At 46.6% G+C, this 21,695-nt stretch overlaps 1 protein-coding gene across 4 annotated transcripts; it reads right to left on the reverse strand.

The window, feature by feature from the left end:
- Window positions 1-151: 151 nt before the first annotated feature.
- On the reverse strand, window positions 152-20,565 carry LOC148887952 (uncharacterized). 4 transcript variants are annotated; one of them, XM_089013369.1, is made up of 10 exons: window positions 20,465-20,564; window positions 19,889-20,040; window positions 19,020-19,783; window positions 18,277-18,401; window positions 18,063-18,151; window positions 17,894-17,970; window positions 17,414-17,545; window positions 9,870-10,051; window positions 7,837-8,010; window positions 156-1,881 (listed from the first exon to the last, which is right to left on the reverse strand). In XM_089013369.1, exons 3-10 carry the CDS (start codon window positions 19,781-19,783, stop codon window positions 1,100-1,102), a joined length of 2,325 nt encoding a protein of 774 aa, XP_088869495.1. In that variant the 5' UTR covers window positions 19,889-20,040; window positions 20,465-20,564; the 3' UTR covers window positions 156-1,099. The 4 variants fall into 4 exon arrangements, with proteins under 4 accessions (XP_088869494.1, XP_088869493.1, XP_088869495.1 ...); XM_089013366.1 differs by having other exon boundaries at window positions 18,277-18,422; XM_089013368.1 differs by lacking the exon at window positions 19,889-20,040 and having other exon boundaries at window positions 152-1,881; window positions 18,277-18,422; window positions 20,465-20,547.
- Window positions 20,566-21,695: the final 1,130 nt, after the last annotated feature.

A 21,695-nucleotide genomic window follows, 5' to 3' on the forward strand; every position in this document is an offset into this window, starting at 1 on the left:
ATTCCTTTCATAACCGACAGTGATAAACGGCTCATCTAATCTCATCTAAATTATTACTTTGTGACATAAAAAAACCCCAGAGACTGAAGAACTCTCTGCACTAAAGCTTTTATTCCCAAAAATAAAACAACAGCATTGACAGGACAAACACACCTCCTTGGCTCAACGTTTCAAGTTTGCAAATAATTCACAAAGTGCGATAATGTCGACTCCATTCACAGTATAGAAGCGGGGGGGAGTCTGCTTGGGGAGGACGAGGACCTGGCGACACATCAGCATCACTTTGCACATGCGAAAGGACAAAGCACAGCGCAAAAAAAAATAACGTCGCAAAAAAAAAAACACAATTCTAGCGCGGACTACAAACGCGACGGGAACGACACTAATTTCCACACGATGACTTGAAGATTTTCTTTGCGTCAATAAAAGGGAACAGTCGTACGTTGCAGCCACGGCCGAACTTTTGCCTAGAGAGCCGCGCTCAAATGTGAGCAGGTCGAACTCAAGAGACGGACAAACGTTGTTTTTGAAAGAAAAAAAAAAACGTCCAACATTTGTGCTTTTTTTGAAAATATTTTCACCCCTCCCCCCACAACTCGTTCACTCAGTATTTGTGCGTTTCGTCTACAGTGATATTGCAGCGGTGTGCGTCTATCGTATGTGCGTGTTCGTGTTATTTAGCCTTCATGAGCATTATTGCTTTGGATCGCCCGGTGTGCCAAATACATTGATTTGTGCCGCTTCCATGAGCAAATTCCCATCTTTTGTATTCCTAAAATTTCAATTCCGAATTATTGAAAAAAATACACATTTAAAAAACGAAAAAAAGAGCATTTTCTGCAAGACTGGCAGGGAACTTTTTGGTGGTGTTTTGCTGGACAATGGACAACCGGGTCAATCCGGCATCCTCCAAATGATCCGAACAAATAAAATCATAAATATGCATCGTAAGAACTTTTGCATGTGAAAAACTCGCAAAAAACATTGAATAAAAGTCAAAACAAAGTTGCTTGATTCATCAAGTGAAAGTAAAAACTGCGATTTCAGTGCTAAAAGTCCTAGGCGGACAATAAAAATGACAAAATAAAAACAAAGTCAATCAGATTTTCTCGGCCACCACGCACCAGTTGGCGTGATCAAAGTAGGCGTGACGGACGCGCAGTTGGGCCACGTGGTCGGCGATGAGCCGGGCCAACTCGCCCTCCTTGAACACATGATAATACCTCAGGCAGGATTCGCCGGACGCCGCGCCTTCCCGCCCGGAGGGCTCCCTTTGGAAAGGGACAAGGTCGGGCAGAGCCAGGGCGCCGCACTCGGGGGCCAGGGCCACGCCGCCGCCGCCGCCGCCGCCGCCGCGCTCTTCTTTGACATCATTGGGCTCCGCGTGGACATCTCCGCCGGAGCCGAAGACGTCTTCCTCCGACCCGACCGCGGAGGATGGAGAGAATAAAGTGGAGAAGTGCTGGATGAGAGCTCGTCGCGGGCCCAGCGAGCCGAGCTCCCGGAATGACGAGCGGGAGACGGATAAGCTCCCAAAGTCCAGGACGGAGTCCAGGGAGCGGGAGAAGAACCAGAGCCTGCGCGGGGCCCAGTCGGCGACGGACGACATGCTGCGGACCTTCCTCTGCTCGTCGCCCGCGACGCCGTCGACGCCGCCCGCGCTTAGGGCGCTCGCCCGGCCCAGAGGCGGCGACGGGGGTCCCGCGTCCGGCGAGTGGGGATTGGGGTTCCACGGCACAAAGATGTCCTGCTTCTCAAACTTGCGCCTCTTCTGCTCCATGGCCCACACATAGATCATGACGCGGCCGCCCGCACGCAGCGTGCGCGCCATCTCTCTTATTGCTCGGATACGACGTTCTTTGGTGGACAAATGGTGGATGACTGTAAATATTGCATGCAAACGATTTAGCATTAATCCCAATTTGTAGGGACAGACAGACACATAAAGGGAAATAGAGGTACAGCGATGCCTTGGTTTACGAACTTAATTGCTTCCCAGAAAGTGTGTGTAAGGTGAAAAGTGTGTATTACAAACATTCATTTCCCATAGGAAACCATTAAAACCAGAATAATCCGTTCCCAAGTCCCCATAAAACATCATTTCCAACTAAATAAGCCTTAAACCTACACACACTATACCTTATTTTATGTATAATAAATGTGCTATTGTATTGTAATTAAAGAAACAAGTGGTACAGTAGAATAAAGTTGTTTTGTTTACCTTTGTGATGGTCGTTGATGGCTTGATGGAATGGATAGCTTTTTGCATAGTGTCTCAAAGATCTCTGGGTTGTACATCTTAGTGTTGTGATATTGCAACAGCAACAGATGCAGGAAGACACACCAGAAACTTTATTAATAGCTGGGTCCCTTGCTTGTATGTTCTCATCAAACTGTACAGATGGCTTGTGCGGATTATTTGTGGAGCCTGATTGATGGGATATTTTAATCTTGCAGTCTATACCATGCCTTTAATGTAGCCACAAGGGGGCACAAGCCAGTGTCTTATTGTGCCGGTCCCACGCCCGGATAAATACAGAGGGTTGTGTCAGGAAGAGCATCCGACGTAAAAAAAAAATTGCCAAAACAAATATGCGAGGTTGGTGATGTGTAGGATGACGATGGCAGTGAGGAAGATGAAGAAACCAAAGGCTGAAGTGAGGACAAAATGGTCGATGTTGAAAAAGGAAGAGTGTTGCATGACATTTAGGAAGGAGGTAATACAAGCACTGGGTGGGCAAGAGGTCCTTCCAGGTGACTGGCAAACTACAGCGAACATAATCAGAGACGCAGGTCGGAAAGTACTTGGTGTATCGAGTGGAAGAAAGGTAGATAAGGAGACTTGGTGGTGGAATGGGGAGGTGCAGGAGTGTATACAGAGAAAGAGGTTAGCAAAGAAGAAGTGGGACACTGAGAGGACGGACGAGAGTAGACAGCAGTACAAGGAGATGCAGCGCACGGTGAAAGTAAAGGTGATTAAGGATAGAGATGGCAATGTATTAACAGGTGCACGTAGTGTGATGGCAAGATGGAAGGAGTACTTTGAAGAATTGATGAATGAGGAAAATGAGAAGGAACAAAGAGTAGAAGACGTGACTTTTGTGGACCAAGACGTAGCAAGCATTAGCGAGGATGAAGTGAGGAGGGCGCTGAAGAGGATGAAGGTGGGAAAGGCACTCGGGCCTGATGATTTACCAATCGAGGTATGGAAGTGTCTTGGAGAGGTGGCGGTGGTGTTCTTGACTGGGTTATTCAACAAGATCTTAGATGGTGAACAGATGCCTGAAGAATGGAGACGAAGTGTACTCGTGCCCATTTTTAAGACCAAGGGAGATGTGCAGAGTTGTATTAACTACAGAGGAATAAAGTGGACGAGCCATACAATGAAACTCTGAGAAAGAGTAGTTGAAGCGAGACTAAGAGCAAAAGTGAACATTTGTGAGCAGCAGTGTGGCTTCATGCCAAAAAAAAGAGTACGACAGATGCAGTGTTTGCTTTAAGAATGCTGATAGAGAAGGACAGAGAAGGTCAGAAGGAATTGCATTGTGTCTTTGTAGATCTGGAGAAAGCGTACGACAGGGTGCCCAGAGAAGAGCTGTGGTATTGCATGAGGAAGTCTGGAGTGACGGAAAAGTATGTCAGAGCGGTGCAAGACATGTATCATGACTGTAAGAGTTGTGAGGTGTGCAGTCGGTATGACTGAGGAATTCAAGGTGGAGGTGGGACTCCACCAGGGGTCAGGTCCGAGCCCCTTCTCGTTTGCTATGGTGATGGACAGGCTGACAGACAATGTTAGACAAGAATCTCCTTGGACCATGATGTTTGTAGATGACATTGTGATCTGTAGCGAGAACGGGGAACAGGTGGCGGAGAAACTAGAGATGTGGAGATATGCCCTGGAAAGGAGAGGAATGAAGATCAGTCGCAGCAAGACGGAATATATGTGTGTGAATGAGAGGGAACCAAGTGCAAGAGTGATGCTACAGGGAGAAGAGATAAAGAAGGTGGAGGATTTTAAGTACTTGGGGTCAACTGTGGAAAAGAGGTGAAGAAGCGTGTCCAGGCAGGCTGGAGCGGCTGGAGAAAAATGTCAGGTGTGATGTGTGATGTGTGATAGAAGGGTTTCAGCTAGGGTGAAAGGAAAAGTGTATAAAACGGTGGTCAGACCAGCCATGATGTTTGGCCTGGAGACAGTGCCACTGAAAAAAAGACAGGAAGCAGAGCTGAAGATGTTGAGGTTTTCTTTGGGAGTGACCAGGCTGGATAGGATCAGGAATGAGTACATTAGAGGGACAACTCATATTAGAGACTTTGGAGAGAAAGTCAGACTGAGATGGTTTGGACATGTCCAGAGGAGAGAGAGAGTGACTATATCGGGAGAAGGATGCCGAGTCTTGAACTGCCAGGCAGGAGACCGAGAGGAAGACCCAAGAGGAGGTTTATGGATGTGGTCAAAAAGGACATGAAGGTAGCTGGTGTGAGAGAAGAGGATGCACAAAACCGGGATAGATGGAGGACATTGATTCGCTGTGGCGACCCCTGAGGGGAAAAGCCGAAAGGAAAAGAAGAGTCTATACTCTGCCTTTGAACTATCAATAAAGTTGAAACGAGTCCAAATTTCACTGTTTCTATCCATTTTCTAACCATTTCACTTTTGTTTTTTTTTTTTCAGTTTTTGTTTCAAGCTCTGTCGTCTCCCTTTCGTGTGTGTGTGTTTCTGTAACCCCCTCCCCCGCTCACTGCTGCGTGTGTCCTGCTGTGTGTGTCCCCTAACTCCTCTACCACGGATCTTGACCAATCACGCGCAGCTTTAACCGAAGACGAGAGGCGGGGAATAAAGCCAGCTGCCATTTCTAACTCCTTGTTAGGAGCCCCAAGAACCGGCTCGTTTGCGAACGACACATCGCTCATTGTGGCGCTCCGTGCGTTTCCCGAAAAATTGTTTGTATGCCAATATTATATTCTCGCAAATTTAACGTTCGTAAGGTGAAAGGTTCGTTAGCGAAAGCGTTCGTAAGCCAAGGTATCAATGTACAGACAAACATATTCGCAATAATATATTCTTGCCATACAAACTAGTTTTCAGGAAACACACGGAGAGCCACAATGGCTTGCAGACTACCTTTCGGCGGAAGACAACAAAGCACACAGCCGAACAGCGCCACTGTAGCTGCCGGACTACTTTTCCACACACCCTTTCTCTGAGTGCATACGTGGCATACGTGGTTTGCTATCGAGTGGAAACTTTGGCTTTTTGGGGAACGAAAAAGACCCTACCACAGGCTAGTGTTCAGCCGAAGAGGACACAAAACAAAATTACGGTCAAGCAGAAGGAGATCATCGAGAAACACAAACGAGGTGTGCATTTATAATAATAATAATACATTTTTTTTATAAGCGCCTTGTGTGACTTGGCGTCCCACTACTGGGATGCTAAGTCGACCATTGCTAATTGTGGCTGTGTTGTCTAAGCAACGGTCTCAGGCAATAGAAGAGGTTGAAAAATGTCTGTTGATTTGGATTAATGAAAAATAGCGAGCAGGGGACAGTGTGAGTGGGGGTATTATCGCCGAGAAAGCATGGCAACTTCACTCGGATATCATCAAGAGGCATCAACGACCATCACAAAGGTCAATAAAACGACTTTATTATATAGTACAATTTATTTCATATATATAGTACAGTTTATTTCATATACAGTAAAGTCTCGTTATATCGATATCGGATATATCGATAGTCCCGGTTATATCGATACTATTTCTATGGACGCACGGAGAAAATTACATGCAAACAGGGTCGGATATATCGATAGTCCCGGTTATATCGATATTTTTTTGGACTCCCTTAAATATCGATATAACGAGACTTTACTGTATATATATATATATATATATATATAAGGGCGGCCCGGTAGTCAAGTGGTTAGCACGCCGGCTTCACAGTGCAGAGTTTTCCCCGGGCCCGTGTGGGTTTTCTCCGGGTCCTCCGGTTTCCTCCCACATTCCCAAAACATGCATGGCAGGAAGATTGACCACTCCAAATCGTCCCTAGGTGTGAGTGTGAGAGTGACTGTTGTACGTCTTTGTGTGCCCTGCGATTGGCTGGCAACCAATTCAGGGTGTCCCCCGCCTCGTGCCCGAAGACAGCTGAGATAGGCTCCAGCAACCCGCGCGACCCTAATGAGGATGAAGCTGTACGGAAAATGGATGGATGGATATAGATATACATGTATATGCGCATGTGCTCACACACACACACACACACACACACACACACACACACACACACACACACACACACACACACACACACACACACACACACACACACACACACACACACACACACACACACACACACACACACACACACACACACACACACACACACACACACACACACATATATACATGTTTTTTGTGCATTGATTGCTCAAGTTTTGGCAAATAATTGAGGTGTGGATTTTTTAATCTCATACTTTTTATCCCCATCATATTTGTCTCATATGTGTAGAATTTTAATGGATATTCTGGCATCATTTTTGTCTTCAAATTTCAAGATGTCATTCTTTTTTGCAATATATTCTGCAATGTTTTAGTCATTATAGCAGGGGTGTCAAACGCATATGGCCTCGGTAGATGTCAAGTGGGCCAGACCCTTAAAAGTATACCATACATGCTATAAATAACCAAAATATCATGTCTTTAATTAGTTTGGGTGTAAAGAAGCACAAGAACATGAGGAAAATGATGGCATTTAACGAGCATTCCTTTTACACAACATTTCGTTTCATGAACAACCAAATGTGCAATTTACTTTTATCATTCACATATATGCATTGCAACTGATCCCCAATGATTCTCCAATGGCACAAAACTTGAACAATAAATTGCTATCGAAAAATATAATAATGCACTTAAAGGTTAAATGCTATTTGTAAAGAAAGGAATTTTTAAACCATTGTTTTTGTTCCTTGTATTTGGCATCTTTTGGCCTGTCCAAGTGCATCATTGACTGCATCCTGACCACTTCACACTTCACGAATGTCATTTAAGTGCTTGTTCGGTAGGTTGTAGGTTTTAGCAGCCAGGGCTGTTAATTTGGGCTACCCTGGTAGTAGATACTGTACTGTTAAAAGTTGTCCATACCTACGGAGGCAAATTTGCCCGTCAAATCGGCATCACATTGCAAATCAATTCTTCCTAGCTGGATTTTGACCAGTAGATCTGAAGCTTTAGCTGTTCAAGGTGAGCGAAAAACTGAAATTTCTCTCTCAAGTTCAACAAATACCTGAAAACGTTTCTCAAACTCCAACAGTAATCCTGCAATCTTGTCTTTGAGTCCGCATCAGGTCTGGTCACACACACACACACACACACACGCATCTCTCAGACAGGGGAAATGAGCGGGGTTGCCACTTGCCAGTTGTGTGTTGAAACCGCGGTTGAAAAAAATACACCGCTGTTTTCTTCTACGGTAATTGAAACAGCACCACTCTGCCCCTTAGTGGACAATCCTTGAATTGCACCTCATTAAAAATCTGAATTCCATGTCGTTTGTGCATTTGTTCCCCTTTTAATATCGTGCGGGCCTGATTAAACCTCCTTGGGGGGCCGGTTCCAGCCCGCGGGCCGTATGCTTGACACCGCTGCATTATAGCTTTGGCTCCCCAAATTGACCGTTCTGAATCACTCCAGATGAGTGCTTGCTTGCGTGTGTACGTATATCATACGGAAACAAACAAAAATGCAACATTTGTTCCGTTGGCAAGTATTCCCGTCCCGTCGATTTGCCTTGAACGGACAAGCGGGCGTGACCGCGATGAGCCGGCCTCACCTGCGATGGAGAGCACGGCGTCAAAGCAGCCGTCCCGGTAAGGCAGACGCAGCCCGTCGCACATCTGCACCTCGTGCCCTCGACCGCCGGCAAAGTCCACCAGGGGGCGACAGACGTCGCAGCCCAGCTTGAACGCTGCCTCGTTAATGTCGAGGTATTTGCCGTTGCCGCAGCCTGCGCGGGAGCAAAACCAACGTGTCGGAACAAGTACTCCGGACAGCTAAAGGTTCAACCGTTTAAAGGACAACCGACACCATTTTTTTGTTTCCTCACTGACATCAGAAAAGTGTTTGATAGCATCGAAAATACCCAAAATACGCAGGGTGATATTTTTAGTCAAATGCAAAACAGCAATAAAAATGACTTCAAGTGTGCCAAAACTACCACAAATGAGCTCGATATTCAGAAAGTAGTTCGTGATGTCACGTCAGGATACTCCTTCACAAACTGCCTTGCTCCAGAATCAAAACAATGGCTTCAGAGAGTTCACATTCAGAGAAGATGCTTTCATATTACTCATCCAGTTATGAATATGATTCAAATAGTTCTGAAGAGGAAAGCATACATGTTTGACATCGATGAAAGAAGTCCTTCCGTATCAATTCGCACAAGCACAAGATGGCGCACAAGCAGCGGTTTGTCCAGTGTATGAAGCTGCTTATCAGAGTCGTAAAGCCACCTATGACTCTGTGGTAGAACACAGAGGATGAGTTTCACGCACACACACAAAGGAGACCACCACTCGAACATCAGATGTTGAGACGAGAGAGGAAGCTCCGACAGCGCTCCAGAGTAACAAATGACACAGTGGAAAGTGGATGTTTGTCCGATCGGTTTGCTTCGCTAATATGGCGATTGCTCTCTTTCACCAGTGCAGTGTGAGTAATTGGGTAAACATGCATCAAACTTCCGCTATCCAAGCGCCGAATCGTTAACCCTGTTTAGCTTCCTTGTTTGCCTCCGCTGGTGCTCGACTGCTCCGCTCCGTTGGAAATGGGCTGATTTGTCCGCTGGGAATTTGAGTAAACGTACACCTTCTTCACGCGTGTTAGCGCAATTGGCTGTGACACACAACGATTCACCATCACATTATTTATGTAGTTTTCCTTCTGATTTCGCCATCAACACGGTGTTTTCAGGTGGAAAAAAGTACCCAAAATGCATTGTGTGTGGCTTTCTCGGTCAGCAGCGTTCCGAATGTGATGTCACTTCCGGCATCGTCATCAACTCGAAAACAAGACTTCATGAATATTCATTGTGAGTTTCAAAACGTAAAATATAGCTATATGTTACATTTTAAGACTCGCGCTGAATATTCAGGAAGTCTTGTTTTTGAGTTGGTGACGAGCCCGTACGTGACGTCACTAAAGGACCGCCCTTTACCGTAAAAAAGATGCATTGTAGCGGTCCTTCCATCACGTCAATGTGTTTTGCTGTACTTGTTTGGTCTGGGGACCTCGTGTTGTACCCAAAAGCCGCCAGAAGGCCAGAAGAGGGCGTCCAAGCGCCATAGAAGGAATTTATCAGCCTGTGGAAACGGAGGTGGCCACAGGAGGTCGCCATTTTGTGCCTCTTTTTTTGGGCGAGAGATTTCCCCCCAATGTTGCCTCAAAATGGCACGGAATAAATTATGTAATCGATTGCAAACATGTGTGCTTTCCTCTTCAGAACTACTTGAATCATATTCATAACTGGATATGTAACAAGAAAGCATATTCTCCCAATCTGAAGCCATTGTTTGGATTCTCCAGCAATGCAAGCCGTCTTGGCGTGACGTCACAAACTGGGGGCGGGACTTTCTGAAAATGCCCAATTCGCAGCTCAATTTTTTTGCAGATTTTTGGACGTCATTTTGAAGTCATTTTGATTGGTGTTTTGCATTTGACTAAAAATATCATACTGTGTGTTTTGGCTATTTTAGATGCTATAAAACGTTTTTCTGGTGTCAGTTAAAAAACAAAAAAGTGACGTCGGTTGTCCTTTAAACAAAAAAAAAAAAAAAACATTTCGGGAAGCCAGAGGGCAGCACCCACCGACATCAGCAACGATGCTCCCGGGTAGCTGTTCCAGGAGGAACTGGCGAACTTTTGGCCAGGCCTTGTAGCGGCTGTCATTGAAGTACGGGGCGATCTTGTCGTAGACGCCATGCACGTGCTCTCGCTCCAGCTGGCTGGCCGCCTCATCCATCGTCAGCGAGCGTCTGGCGCCGTCACGTCTGCGCAGCCAACGGGAACGCCATGGAAAGAAAAAACACGGATTATGTTTCAAACAATTAGTCACTATTAGCACTGACGATGTTGTGCGGACGCATGTCGGGGAGTCGACACCTGGCGCTTGGTCCTATTTGCATTCATGAACCTTTCTCAACTGTATTCAAACAGACAGCCTTGGATATTTGCAGGTGGTAGAAAGCAAGCGGAGGACCATTGAAAGCAACGTCTGGTGTCGATTGATTAACTCGTTCACTGCCATTCCTGAATTTATTCAGGAATTGAAAATATGACGTGGAGCGCTATTCCCAAATTTGTTCAGGTTTAGCTTTTTCTTGCTGGGGTGCCGATAAAACGCTGGCCAGACCTCTGGCATTTCCCTGTTTTCCATGTTAGTGCTTTGTTCCAGCTTCAGCTGTTGTTCAAGCGCAATATTAACCAATAATAATAATAATAATAATACATTTCATTTAAAAGCGCCTTTCAAAACTCTCGAGGACACTTTACAGTCACAGGATCTTTTTTCTGCGGGTGAGCAGCGGCAGCCACATGCGCCAGCGTTCACTCAACCCGGAAGTAACAGAGTTTAAAAAAACAACTAAATAACAAATAATATGACAACACAAAGACACCGAGTCAAAGTCAGCTTTATTGTCAAATATGCTAATATGCATGACATACAGCACAGATGAAATTAATGTCCTCTCGGACCCAGCATGCAAGGCACTAATAGTTGGCTAACGTGGTTAAAAAAGGCATACAATTGACAACAGACTATACATGTAATTTCTGAATGTAAAGTGAGGTAGTGTCGTATGTAAAGTGAGGTAGTGACATATATAAAGTGACGTAATGTAGCAATGCAAAAACAAACAAGAAGAAAGGGTTGAAGTGAGATCTTGCAGAAAAAAATGAGAAAGAACAAAAAATAGAGTTCAGGATGATAGTACATCGTGTAGCATGTCCTCAGAGTTCGGTGAGTGTGGCAGTGGGAATGGGCAGGGTGGGCAGGTCTGGGAGGGAGTTGAGTCTCCGGACTGCCTGGTGGCAGAAACTGTCCTTGAGCCTGCTGGTCTTGGCTCGGAGACTCCACAGTCTCTTACCCGATGGCAGCAGGCTGAAGAGGCTGTGGGAGGGGTGGGTGGGATCGCCAGCGATCCGGATGGCTCTGCGGGTGAGGCGGGTGTTGTAAATGTCCTGAAGGGGGGGGAGAGAGACACCGATGATCTTCTCAGCTGTCCTCACGATACGCTGCAGAGTCTTACGGCAGGACACGGTGCAGGCGCCGTACCACACGGTGATACAGCTGGTCAGGATGCTCTCGATGGTACCGCGGTAGAAGGAGGTCGTAATGGGGGTCGGGGCTCCAACTCTTTTAAGCTTGCGGAGGAAGTACATGCGCTGGTGGGTCTCTTGGTGATTGATGCCGTGTTGTGGCTCCAGGACAGGTCTTCGGATATGTGCACTCCCAGGAACTTGGTGCTGCTCACTCTCTCCACTGCAGCACCGTCAATGGTTAGTGGAGCATGCTGGGGGCGCACTCTCCTAAAGTCCTCAACAATCTCCTTCGTCTTCTCCACATTCAGACGGAGATTGTTGTCCTTGCACCACGTGGCAAGGCGGCTGACCTCGTCCCTGTAGGCTGTCTCCTCATCGTTGTTGATGAGGCCCACCACAGTTGTGTCATCCGCAAACTTTATGAAGAGGGTGGAGCTGGGTGATGATGGTGAATAGTCATGTGTGAGCAGAGTGAAGAGGAGGGGGCTCAGCACACACCCCTGGGGGGCCCCTGTGTTCAGTGTGATGGTGCTGGAGGTGTTGTTTCCAACAATGCAGCAGACATTTAAACAGCTTCTTCCCCCAAGCCATTAACTCTTTGAACTCTTTCAACAGTAGCCAAAATGGAACTGTATAGTGCCACTTAGCAGTTTTTTTTTTGACGACGATACTAGTGCAGCGTGTTCTACCGGAAACAAATTCCTTGTGTGTTCTACATACTTGGCAATAAAGATGATTCTGATTCTGATTCTGAACTCTGACTGCCTGTGGTCTCCCCGTCAGGAAGTCCAACAGCCAGTTGCACAGGGAGGTGCTGATCCCCAGTTTGCTCAGTTTGTTGATGAGCTGTTGGGGGATGATTGTGTTGAATGCTGAGCTGAAGTCGATGAACAGCATTCTGACGTAGGAGTCTCTGGTGTCCAGGTGGGTGAGCGCTGTGTGGAGAGCAGTGGAGATGGCATCATCGGTCGAGCGGTTGGGCCGATATGCAAACTGGAAAGGGTCATGGTTGGGGGGGAGGGCAGCCTTGATGTGGTTCATAACTAGCCGCTCGAAGCACTTCATGAGGATGGGAGTGAGTGCGACCAGGCGGTAGTCGTTGTGGCAGGTGGGGGACGACTTCTTTGGGACCGGGATGATGGTGGTGGCTTTGAGGCACGTGGGCACAACAGCCTGGCTCAGAGAGGTGTTGAAGATGTCTGTGAAGACATCTGTGAGCTCATCCGCGCAGTCTCTCAGTACACGGCCAGGAATGCCGTCGGGACCCGGGGCTTTTCGTGCGTTGGTCCCTCTGAGGGATCGCCTCACGCTGTCCTGGGACAGTGTCAGCACCTGGTCGCCGGGAGGTGGTGGGGTCTTCTGTGCTGGAGTGCTGTTGTCTGCCTCGAAGCGGGCGAACAAGTCATTCAGTTGGTTCAGCAGAGTGGTGGCGTTCTCGCAGATCTGTGGAGAGGGCTTGTAGTCTGTGATGGTCTGTATCCCACGCCACAGGTTTCTGGTGTCTCTGCTGTCTGTGAAGTGGCTGGCGATCCTCCTGGAGTGCTGTCTCTTGGCCATCCTGATGCCGCGTGACAGGTTGGCCCTGGCTGTCCTCAGGCCCAGCTCATCGCCAGCTTTGTAGGCAGCGTTCCTAGCCCTAAGGAGCCTGTGGACTTCACCTGTCAGCCATGGCTTCTGGTTGGCCCGGACGGTGACAGATCTGGTGACAGTCACGTCATCCATACACTTCCTCATGTAGGAGGTAACAGAGTCTGTGTACTCTTGGAGGTCGGTGGTGTTGTTGTAAGTGGCCGCTTGTCTGAACATGTTCCAGTCGGTGTTGGAGAAGCAGTCTTTGAGTGCCTCTGACGACCCATCAGGCCACACCCTTATCTGCTTCTTGACTGGTTTGACGACTTTGACAACTGGCCTGTATGCGGGCATTAACATGATAGTGGAGTGGTCCAAAGCTCCTAGGTGGGGGAGGGGGTATGCTTTGTAGGCTCCTTTGTGTGTGGTGAAAACATTGTCCAGAATGTTGTTACCTCTAGTTGGAAAATTAATGTGTCCATGGAGTTGTGGAAACACGCTTTTTGGGTTGGCATGGTTGAGATCCGCAGCCAGGATAAGGATAGCATCTGGGTGGGCTGTCTGTTGCTCGCTGATGTGCTGGTAGAGTTCATTTAATGCCGCGCTCCTGTTGTTAATTGAGCTCGGTGGGATGTAAACTGCTACCAGCAGTATGGCACTAAATTCCCTCGGCAGGTAGAATGGCCGACATTTTATGACCATAAGCTCCATCAGTGGTGAGCAGTGTTTACATACCACCGCACCGTTGCGGCACCAGGCATCACTGATGTAAACACAGAGTCCCCCGCCGCGAGACTTCCCCACCTTGACGAGCACTCTGTCTGCCCGGAAGCTAGTTAGCTGGGCTAGCTGGATGGCACTGTCCGGTATGCTGTCGTTCAGCCATGTTTCCACAAACACAAGGGCACAACACTCACCCACGGTCTTAGAAGTTGAGCGGAGAAGTCTGATGTAGTCCATTTTATTGTCCAGCGAGCGTACATTGGCCAGCGTGATGGTAGGAATGGTCGGCCGGTGGGGGCCAGCCGCAAGCCTCGTACGGATACCTCCACGCTTCCCCCTCTTCTGTTTCCTCATACAGCGCTTGTGGCGCCTCCACTCTGGGTTGGGTGCAGGAGTGGGGGTCGGTGGAGGAGTGGGGGTCAATGGACGAGCCGACTCCCTGAGCAATCCATACTTGCGTAGCACTTCTCTTTCAGCTGGTTTTGGTTTTAAAAATGAACTGCCGATGTCGAGCAGAACCTCACGGGGGTACGTACGCCACGGTTGTAGCGAGGTAGATGGAGACGAAGTTTTACACAAGTGAGACAAACATAATAAACACGAAAAAACCAATTTGCCAGGAGAGAGAGGAGCCGCTGCGTGTGCACGCGCCGCCATCTTGGAAAAAAAAAACAAAAAAAAACAAAGTCATTCATTCTTCAGCACTTTCTGTACCCTGTTTGTGACATGAAGCAGTTCTAGATGAAAGAAGAGAGGATCAAGGCAATATGTACTGTATTTACAGTATTATATTTTGTACAGCCGCCCCCATTTCAAGCTTAGATAACTCCAGAACCATATAACTTGAATTATTATTTTTTTTTTTCCTGATGAAAGAAGAGAGGCTAAGGTTTCTTACACTGCATTGAATCTTTATGTAATCCTAAACCTCAATATTCTGTGGGTCCTGGAATTGGAGTGAAAAAAACCCTGGCACTGGAGTGGGCACATTTTTGCACGTCTGGTAGTGAATGAGTTAAGACACGGCTTTGCATCTTCAGACTAGGCGCAGAGTCACCCGACAACATCCATATGGAAGTGTCTGTTACGAGATGAAGAGAGAATAGAGCAAGGTGCGGAACTGCCTTTTTAAGACCTTGGAAGTGCGGAACATTAAACACGAGTGACGGACACCCTAAAAGCCTCCAAAGAAGCATCTATTTGCAGAGCTGCTTGAATCTTCCTCCTCAGCCCATCCAAGTGGAAGGAAAACATTCCTTATGTAACGCGGTCCTCATTCGTCCCGACCCCCCACGCCCCCTAGCCCTCCCCGTCAAAGTGAGGTACGCCTTATGTAATCGGCAACGAGAAGAGAGAACCTCGTCCCAAAAAGGTACGCGCGGGAGAGCATCCGAGCAGGGTGCAGTGTGACATCACCCCTGGAGGCAAGCAGGGATCACGCAGGGCTCTAAACGGCATGGGTGGCCATTGAGATGGATGATAATTGAACAGACCTGCGCCGAAATCTAGGTTGCCAGACAGCCCGTGCCTCCAAAACGCAGACAAACGGGTTTACCCGTCAAAGGGGAGCCTGCAGCCATGACTCAACTTGACTGTTTAAGCTTCCTCACTCACCGAGGTCGTCCAGTAGGGGTTAGGTAGGGGGTCTTCACAACTCCCAACCAATCAATCGATAGTCACCGTCATGTCCCCGCGGTATATTGCCCAGAAACGCCTCTTTCAAAAAGATGGCGAGATTTCCAACGGATTAAATCGTGCCATTGTGTCAGGGTGCATCGCACCACCTCACCGTAGACGAGGCGAGAAGTGTCGCCGCGGTAACCGCTCGAGTGCTTCCGTCGCCGGGGTCGTCGCCAGTCAACTTGCCGCTCCTCCTCGTTAATTGGCACCGGGCAGCCCCGCACCTGCCGCTGCCGACAGAGGCGGGGACATTTCGCTCTTAAATACGAACGCGTACGAATACGCGTTGCGGTACGTCACGCGCGTGGAAAAACGAGCCGCCGTCATGCGTGAGCCCCGAGCGTGAGCGGCGGCCGCCGACTACCGGACGCGGAATGGCTTTGGGAGCCATCGTGGTCGCTTACAACTCGGCTCGTGCCTGTCAGAGAACCGTTGGCACTGGAATGGCTACTTCCGGCATGGCTGAAACAATAAAATACATGTCATTCAGAGAGGCCACGCCAAAGTAGTAGTTTCTAGAAACTCAAATGTATACTTTTTTATTTTGCGATGCCTGTGTTAGGAAAGAGATTTTGTATCCTCATTTTACGAAATGCTGTAACATTGAGTGGATCTGGCAACCCAGCCGCAACACTACATCCGGTCCTTCGACAGCGACCAAAGTCAGTGACTTGTGGTACGATGCTGAGAAGCGCTTGCAAATAAACATCCTACTTGTACGATCTAAACAAGGAGCATCTCGAGTCTTTATTCTCCCAAAATGCATTGCGAACACGCTGAAGATCTAAAAAGCCTGTTTCGTTTGGTACTTTTATTACGAACATTAGACTCGGATTGGATATTTAAAAAAAAAGTAAAAGCACGCGAGTGATTGGCTCAGCGCCTCGCGTGACCACGACGCTCCACCGCTAAAACACGAACAAAAACGTGCTATCAACAAACGTCGAATTAGCTGCCGCGATCTGAATCTATTATCTTTATCTCTGTGTTGTCTTTTAAACCGGGTGAGCGTGGCGAAATACGCCGCACAATTAATTCTGCTTAGCAACAGGAACTGTCGACAAGTGATTATTTTGTGGTTGTGGAATAAATTCCAACAAAGAAAATCAAGGCGATGTGTGTTCTGCTGCCTTGAGATCTGAAAATGTTACTTTCTCTGGTCAATGCAGTCGCAAAAATTAAAGGCAAGAATGAATAATTAGTTTCAAAAGCATCTTTGGCTCTGAAAAGAAACATACAGAAGAGAGAAAAAAAATCAAATACCCGAAGTACTTGAGTCGCAGCCAGACGGAATATATGTGTGTGAATGAGAGGGATCCAAGTGCAAGAGTGATGCTACAGGGAGAAGAGATAAAGAAGGTGGAGGATTTTAAGTACTTGGGGTCAACTGTGGAAAAGAGGTGAAGAAGCGTGTCCAGGCAGGCTGGAGCGGCTGGAGAAAAATGTCAGGTGTGATGTGCGATAGAAGGGCTTCAGCTAGGATCAAAGGAAAAGTGTATAAAACCGTGGTGAGAGCAGCCATGATGTTTGGACTGGAGACAGTGCCACTGAAGAAAAGACAGGAAGCAGAGCTGAAGGTAGCAGCGCTGAAGGTGTTGAGGTTTTCTTTGGGAGTGACCAGGTTGGATAGGATCAGGAATGAGTACATTAGAGGGACAACTCATATTAGAGACTTTGGAGACAAAGTCAGACTGAGATGGTCAGAGAGGACATGAAGGTAGCTGGTGTGAGAGAAGAGGATGCACAACACCGGGATAGATGGAGGACATTGATTCGCTGTGGCCACCCCTGAGGGGAAAAGCCGAAAGGATAGAAGAAGAAGACTTGATTTTAAAACAAGGTTTGTAAATGTCTGGGTATTTGATTGACAAATCTCTAATAATTAAAACAAAGAAAAACACTTGGATTAAACAAATAACACAAATCAAAGTGTTGCGAAAAAATATACTGTCTAGTTTTTTCTCTTTTTTTTTTTTTCTAAAAAAGAGAAGCCCAACTTCTCCAATTTACAAACATTGTACAAAACACTGAGTTCCAATACAAAATGAGGCAGTCTTTCCAAATTTTTGGGGGCAAATTCTGCCTGCTCTATCTATCTGAACGTTGGTCCGTCTTGCCTTAGCTCGGCGTGGCGCCTCTGAATGTGTTGTGGCTCCTGAGAACTCAAGACCACATCCACGGAGATGGGGGACCAAAAGCGATCCAGCATCTGCGTGATCTTCTCCTGAGGGACTCCATGCTTGTTCCGCCTGTTAGGAGGGGGGGGAGCACTTAAATGAAATGTACTATTATGACGGTATTATTACTATTGTTTGCGCCAATAGCGCCCAACTAAAATGGGCTTGCAATTTTCTCAAGAGAATAATAATACTGTCATAATAATAAGAAGAATAAATTTCATTTTTAAGCGGCTTTCAAAACGGAGGTGGCCACAGGAGGTCGCCATTTTGTGCCACTTTTTCGTTGAGACATCTCCCCTCATTATTATTATGCTTGAGAGCAACGGCTCCAAATAAAAACCCTCAACATCGAGTTCTGTTTTGAGTTCAGACTAAAAGAAAAATGATGCAATTCAAGAAGAAAAAGAAAAACGTTACTTCTCCAGCTCGTAGGGATCATACTTCCAGGTGGTGTTTGGTTCACAAAAGTCAACCTGGTATCCTTGCTGTAAGGCCTGCAGATGGGAGAGGGCAAATGTGCGGGCGGGTGGGTTACATTAGCGAACGCAAAGTCCCATCTCCACGTTGCACTTCAGAAGCTACTCGCCATTTGGACATAAGGCTTCATCTCCCAGGCTTGCAGGTTGGTGTTGTCAATGATGACGGGAGAACGGCCGTCGTGCATGGCGGCGCAAGCTGAAAGGCAGGCCCACAACAACTACAACTAGTACTCTTGGACCGAGTGCAACAGTACCACTGAAGGAACGCAAAACAACGTTCATTCTTGATTTTTCGTCATGAGTAACGCTGCGTTTTCTCACCTCTTTGTTGGTTCCACTCATGCGCGTCTCTGACAAGGCCCGCTTCATAGCGGTATCCGCCGTTATGCGCAAAGTAGTCGTCTGTGCTCAGGATGACGCCACTGGGAGCCGTTCCCAGCAACTCCCTTTCAAGTGTCAAAAGAGCTCTTACATCATAGAAGCTGGGTTAATAATAATAATAATAATAAAACATTGAATTTATAAGCGCCTTTCAAAACTCCCAAGGTCACTTTACAGTCACAGGGTACGTTTTTCCGCGGGTGAGCAGTGGCAGCCACACACGCCAGCGTTCACTCAACCCGGCAGTAACTCAAATAGACAGAAAGCTAGATAGCTAAAAGATACAGTAATAATAATAATAATACATTTCATACTGAATGTCACTAATTAAATACACAGAATTGAGTAGCATATTTTCCATCTTTAATTATAAAGTTTTGAAGTACTCTTGAGTTGAGTATGTAGCGCGTCTAGCAATTAGCGACATTAGCACATCACAGTAAAATATCTTTCTTTGATTGTGTTTCAGGTACAGAAGAATCTTCAAAGACTTTTGGACGTGGCTATTTAAAGAATTCTGTCAGTATTTAGACAGTGTCATTTACAGATGAAGAGACCAAAAAGTGGACTTTTGGGGAATTTATAGCGTTTTTGGTCAAATGACAACATTTGCGTTTGGAATTTGTGTGTTCGGTTAAGATGTTCAATATCAGGCCACGTGGAGCGCGCTCCAAAAGACGTACCTAGCCATCGTTGTTTTCCCCGAGCCTGGTAGGCCTCTCATGAGAACAAGCACCAACGGCAAAGTTCTGTCAAAGTTGTCGTCGCAACGCTGCCGATGCCTTTCGACGTGTTCAGAATCACACTGTGGTGCGTCACAGGGCCACCCGGGATCACCGGCGCTATCGTCGTCGTTCCCCCAGTTGTCACGGTGATAACGAGGGGTCCCCCAGAACGGCGGAATTCTCCTAGGATACCAGTTGACGTCGGTGGGAGGCCCGTGCCGGAGTGGAGATGAACGGTGCGGATAGGGAAAAGAAGGCAGGCGGAAATCGCGTGACGCTCGGTGGAATGTCGGTGGAGGATAATAATCCGGGCGATACCGAAGAGACGCCCTGTGAGTGGAATACGGCCTGTTTTTGTACGGGTGAGACCACGGTGGCTGTTTGACAGCAGCTCCGCTGATGTCGTCCTCCCCAGGAGGGTTTTCCGTACGTCCGCTTGTTGACGACGTTTCTAGTTGGATGCAAGTGCTTCGTTCCTTCTCGACTGAATGATTGTCAATGGCTTGAATCTCTTTGTAAAAGTCACTCAGCGAGTCCTCAATGTTCTTCTCTGGGGGGATGGCGGGACCAATGAAGGTGGCGCTGGTGAATCCCACCTCCTTTAATACGCGTTGGACGTCTGTCACCTCTCTACGGACAGCTTCACCCTCGGCACTAATTTCGTCCCTGTCCACGGGAGCATCGGCAGTAATTGGGATGCGTGACGGAGCCGCTCGAGACATCTACACAAGATTGTTTTCAATTTAAAGTAACGCTGCAAGAGTGACCATTTTAAAAAATGCAAATCAGGGCATTGTTCTGCCCAAGAGAGAGCACTCTTTGCAAACCTCTCATCAATGACTTCAGCGGGAGTGCAAGCAACGTCAACACGAACGATTTCTGGATCATGAGGAAATACATTCGCAGTTTGTCACCTTCGGGTATCCGTAGCACAGAGATGGCAGCGAAACATGGCAGCCTCTGGTTGGTTAAGAGTACGCTGCGTAAATACAGTATAAACAAGCAATTATGTCACATACCATGATAAAAGACTTTTTACAAATAGATTTTAACGAATACCGTTTTTTTGCATGATACAAACTGTCCCTTTAACCACATTTATTGGTTCGCGTGTAAAATCGTACACGTGTCTCTTTTTAATTCAGTAGTGTGAAACCTTAAGATCTCAGCGTTATTACTGTTTTGTTAATCATCGCGAGGTATTCTATTATTTAAATTTTGAAACAAAACATGTCACATCCTGCATTCCACTTGTATACAAGCCATTAAAACGTAAATAGCCGTACGAGCTAGCGAGCTAAAGTAGCTCGATTCAATTCAATGTTAACCCTTAGCCGCGCCAATTATCTTGACACCACCACACAAATTAAATGTTACGAGTTCAGCCCTAAAAACATGTTTACCTTTAGTCAGATGATGAAATGAAACAACAGGACGGGAGAGATGACAGCTAACCGTAGCATAGCTAAATATATTTGTGTTTACGGATGTGACGTCAGTGACGCAGTTCCTCTTTGCTGTATTGTGAAGTAAACTTTTGTTTGTAATTTTACGTATACAGTATATCTAAATATGCATGCCGAAATCTTTTTTTCTTTCTTGGAGATATCTCTCTTTTGAAACAAGAAAAGCCTAGTAATATGCCGGGGTCCATTGGCCGCAGGCGGAATGTTGGAGGAGTTGCACATCTAACCTACATTACCATGGGGTGACAAAATAGCTATCAACAAACAACTTATACGTTTTACTCGAATTGTCTACGTTTTTTATCATTTCAAATAACGTACGGCGTACTACAACTTTTAGACAGGATTTTTTAAAATTGTGAACCGAACTTCCAAAAGCCATTTTGGCTGAAATCTCGTCGGTCTCACCTGCTGGTAAGCCAACGACAATGCTGCCGCCGATCGCTACTTTTGTCACCGCAAACCAGCAAAAGTAATCCTCAATCTTATTTACATATTTTTATCGCTGCGTACGGTCAGATTGATAAAAGCATGACGTGCGGATGTGCAGTAAACTGTCTGCATTTCCACTTGTTTGCGCAAGTTATTTTGTGCAATGCTGTAATATTCTCTATAAAGATTACAGTGTCAAAGTCAAGGCCCGCGGGCCAAATCCGGCCCACCACATCATTTTTTTCAGCCCGTGAAAGCAAATCAAACTTGTTAAATTCCATGATGATAGCTAAAATCTGAGCCAAAATGTCATATTTTTGGATGTCAACCACAATAAAAGTCATTATTCTTGACTTCAGATTTGAAAACGAGTTATTCATTAATTTGCTGTGTGCTCTATATGTAATATTTGAAGGGATTTAAACATTCTAATGGGTTCCCCAAATTCATAACGGCCCTCGAGAGGAAACCATAACTACAATGTGGCCCGCGGCAAAAAATGACTGACACCCCTGAATGTTGGCAACCCAGCGACAACGCTACGTCCAGTCTATTGACAGCGATCAAAGTCAAAAGAAAAAGATTTAATAATAATAATACATTTTATTTCAAGCGCCTTTTTCACACGTTTTGTTGCTTTTTCTCCGGCAAATGCCATGACACGACAATGATGAAATCGATGCTAACCCTTGACACGATTTCAGGAATCACTCTTAGCACGCAGATGCGCAATTCA

The sequence above is a fragment of the Hippocampus bargibanti genome, linkage group LG14 (genome assembly GCF_051943395.1).
Source record: "Hippocampus bargibanti isolate YZ-2025 linkage group LG14, ASM5194339v1, whole genome shotgun sequence".
NCBI lineage: Eukaryota > Metazoa > Chordata > Actinopteri > Syngnathiformes > Syngnathidae > Hippocampus > Hippocampus bargibanti.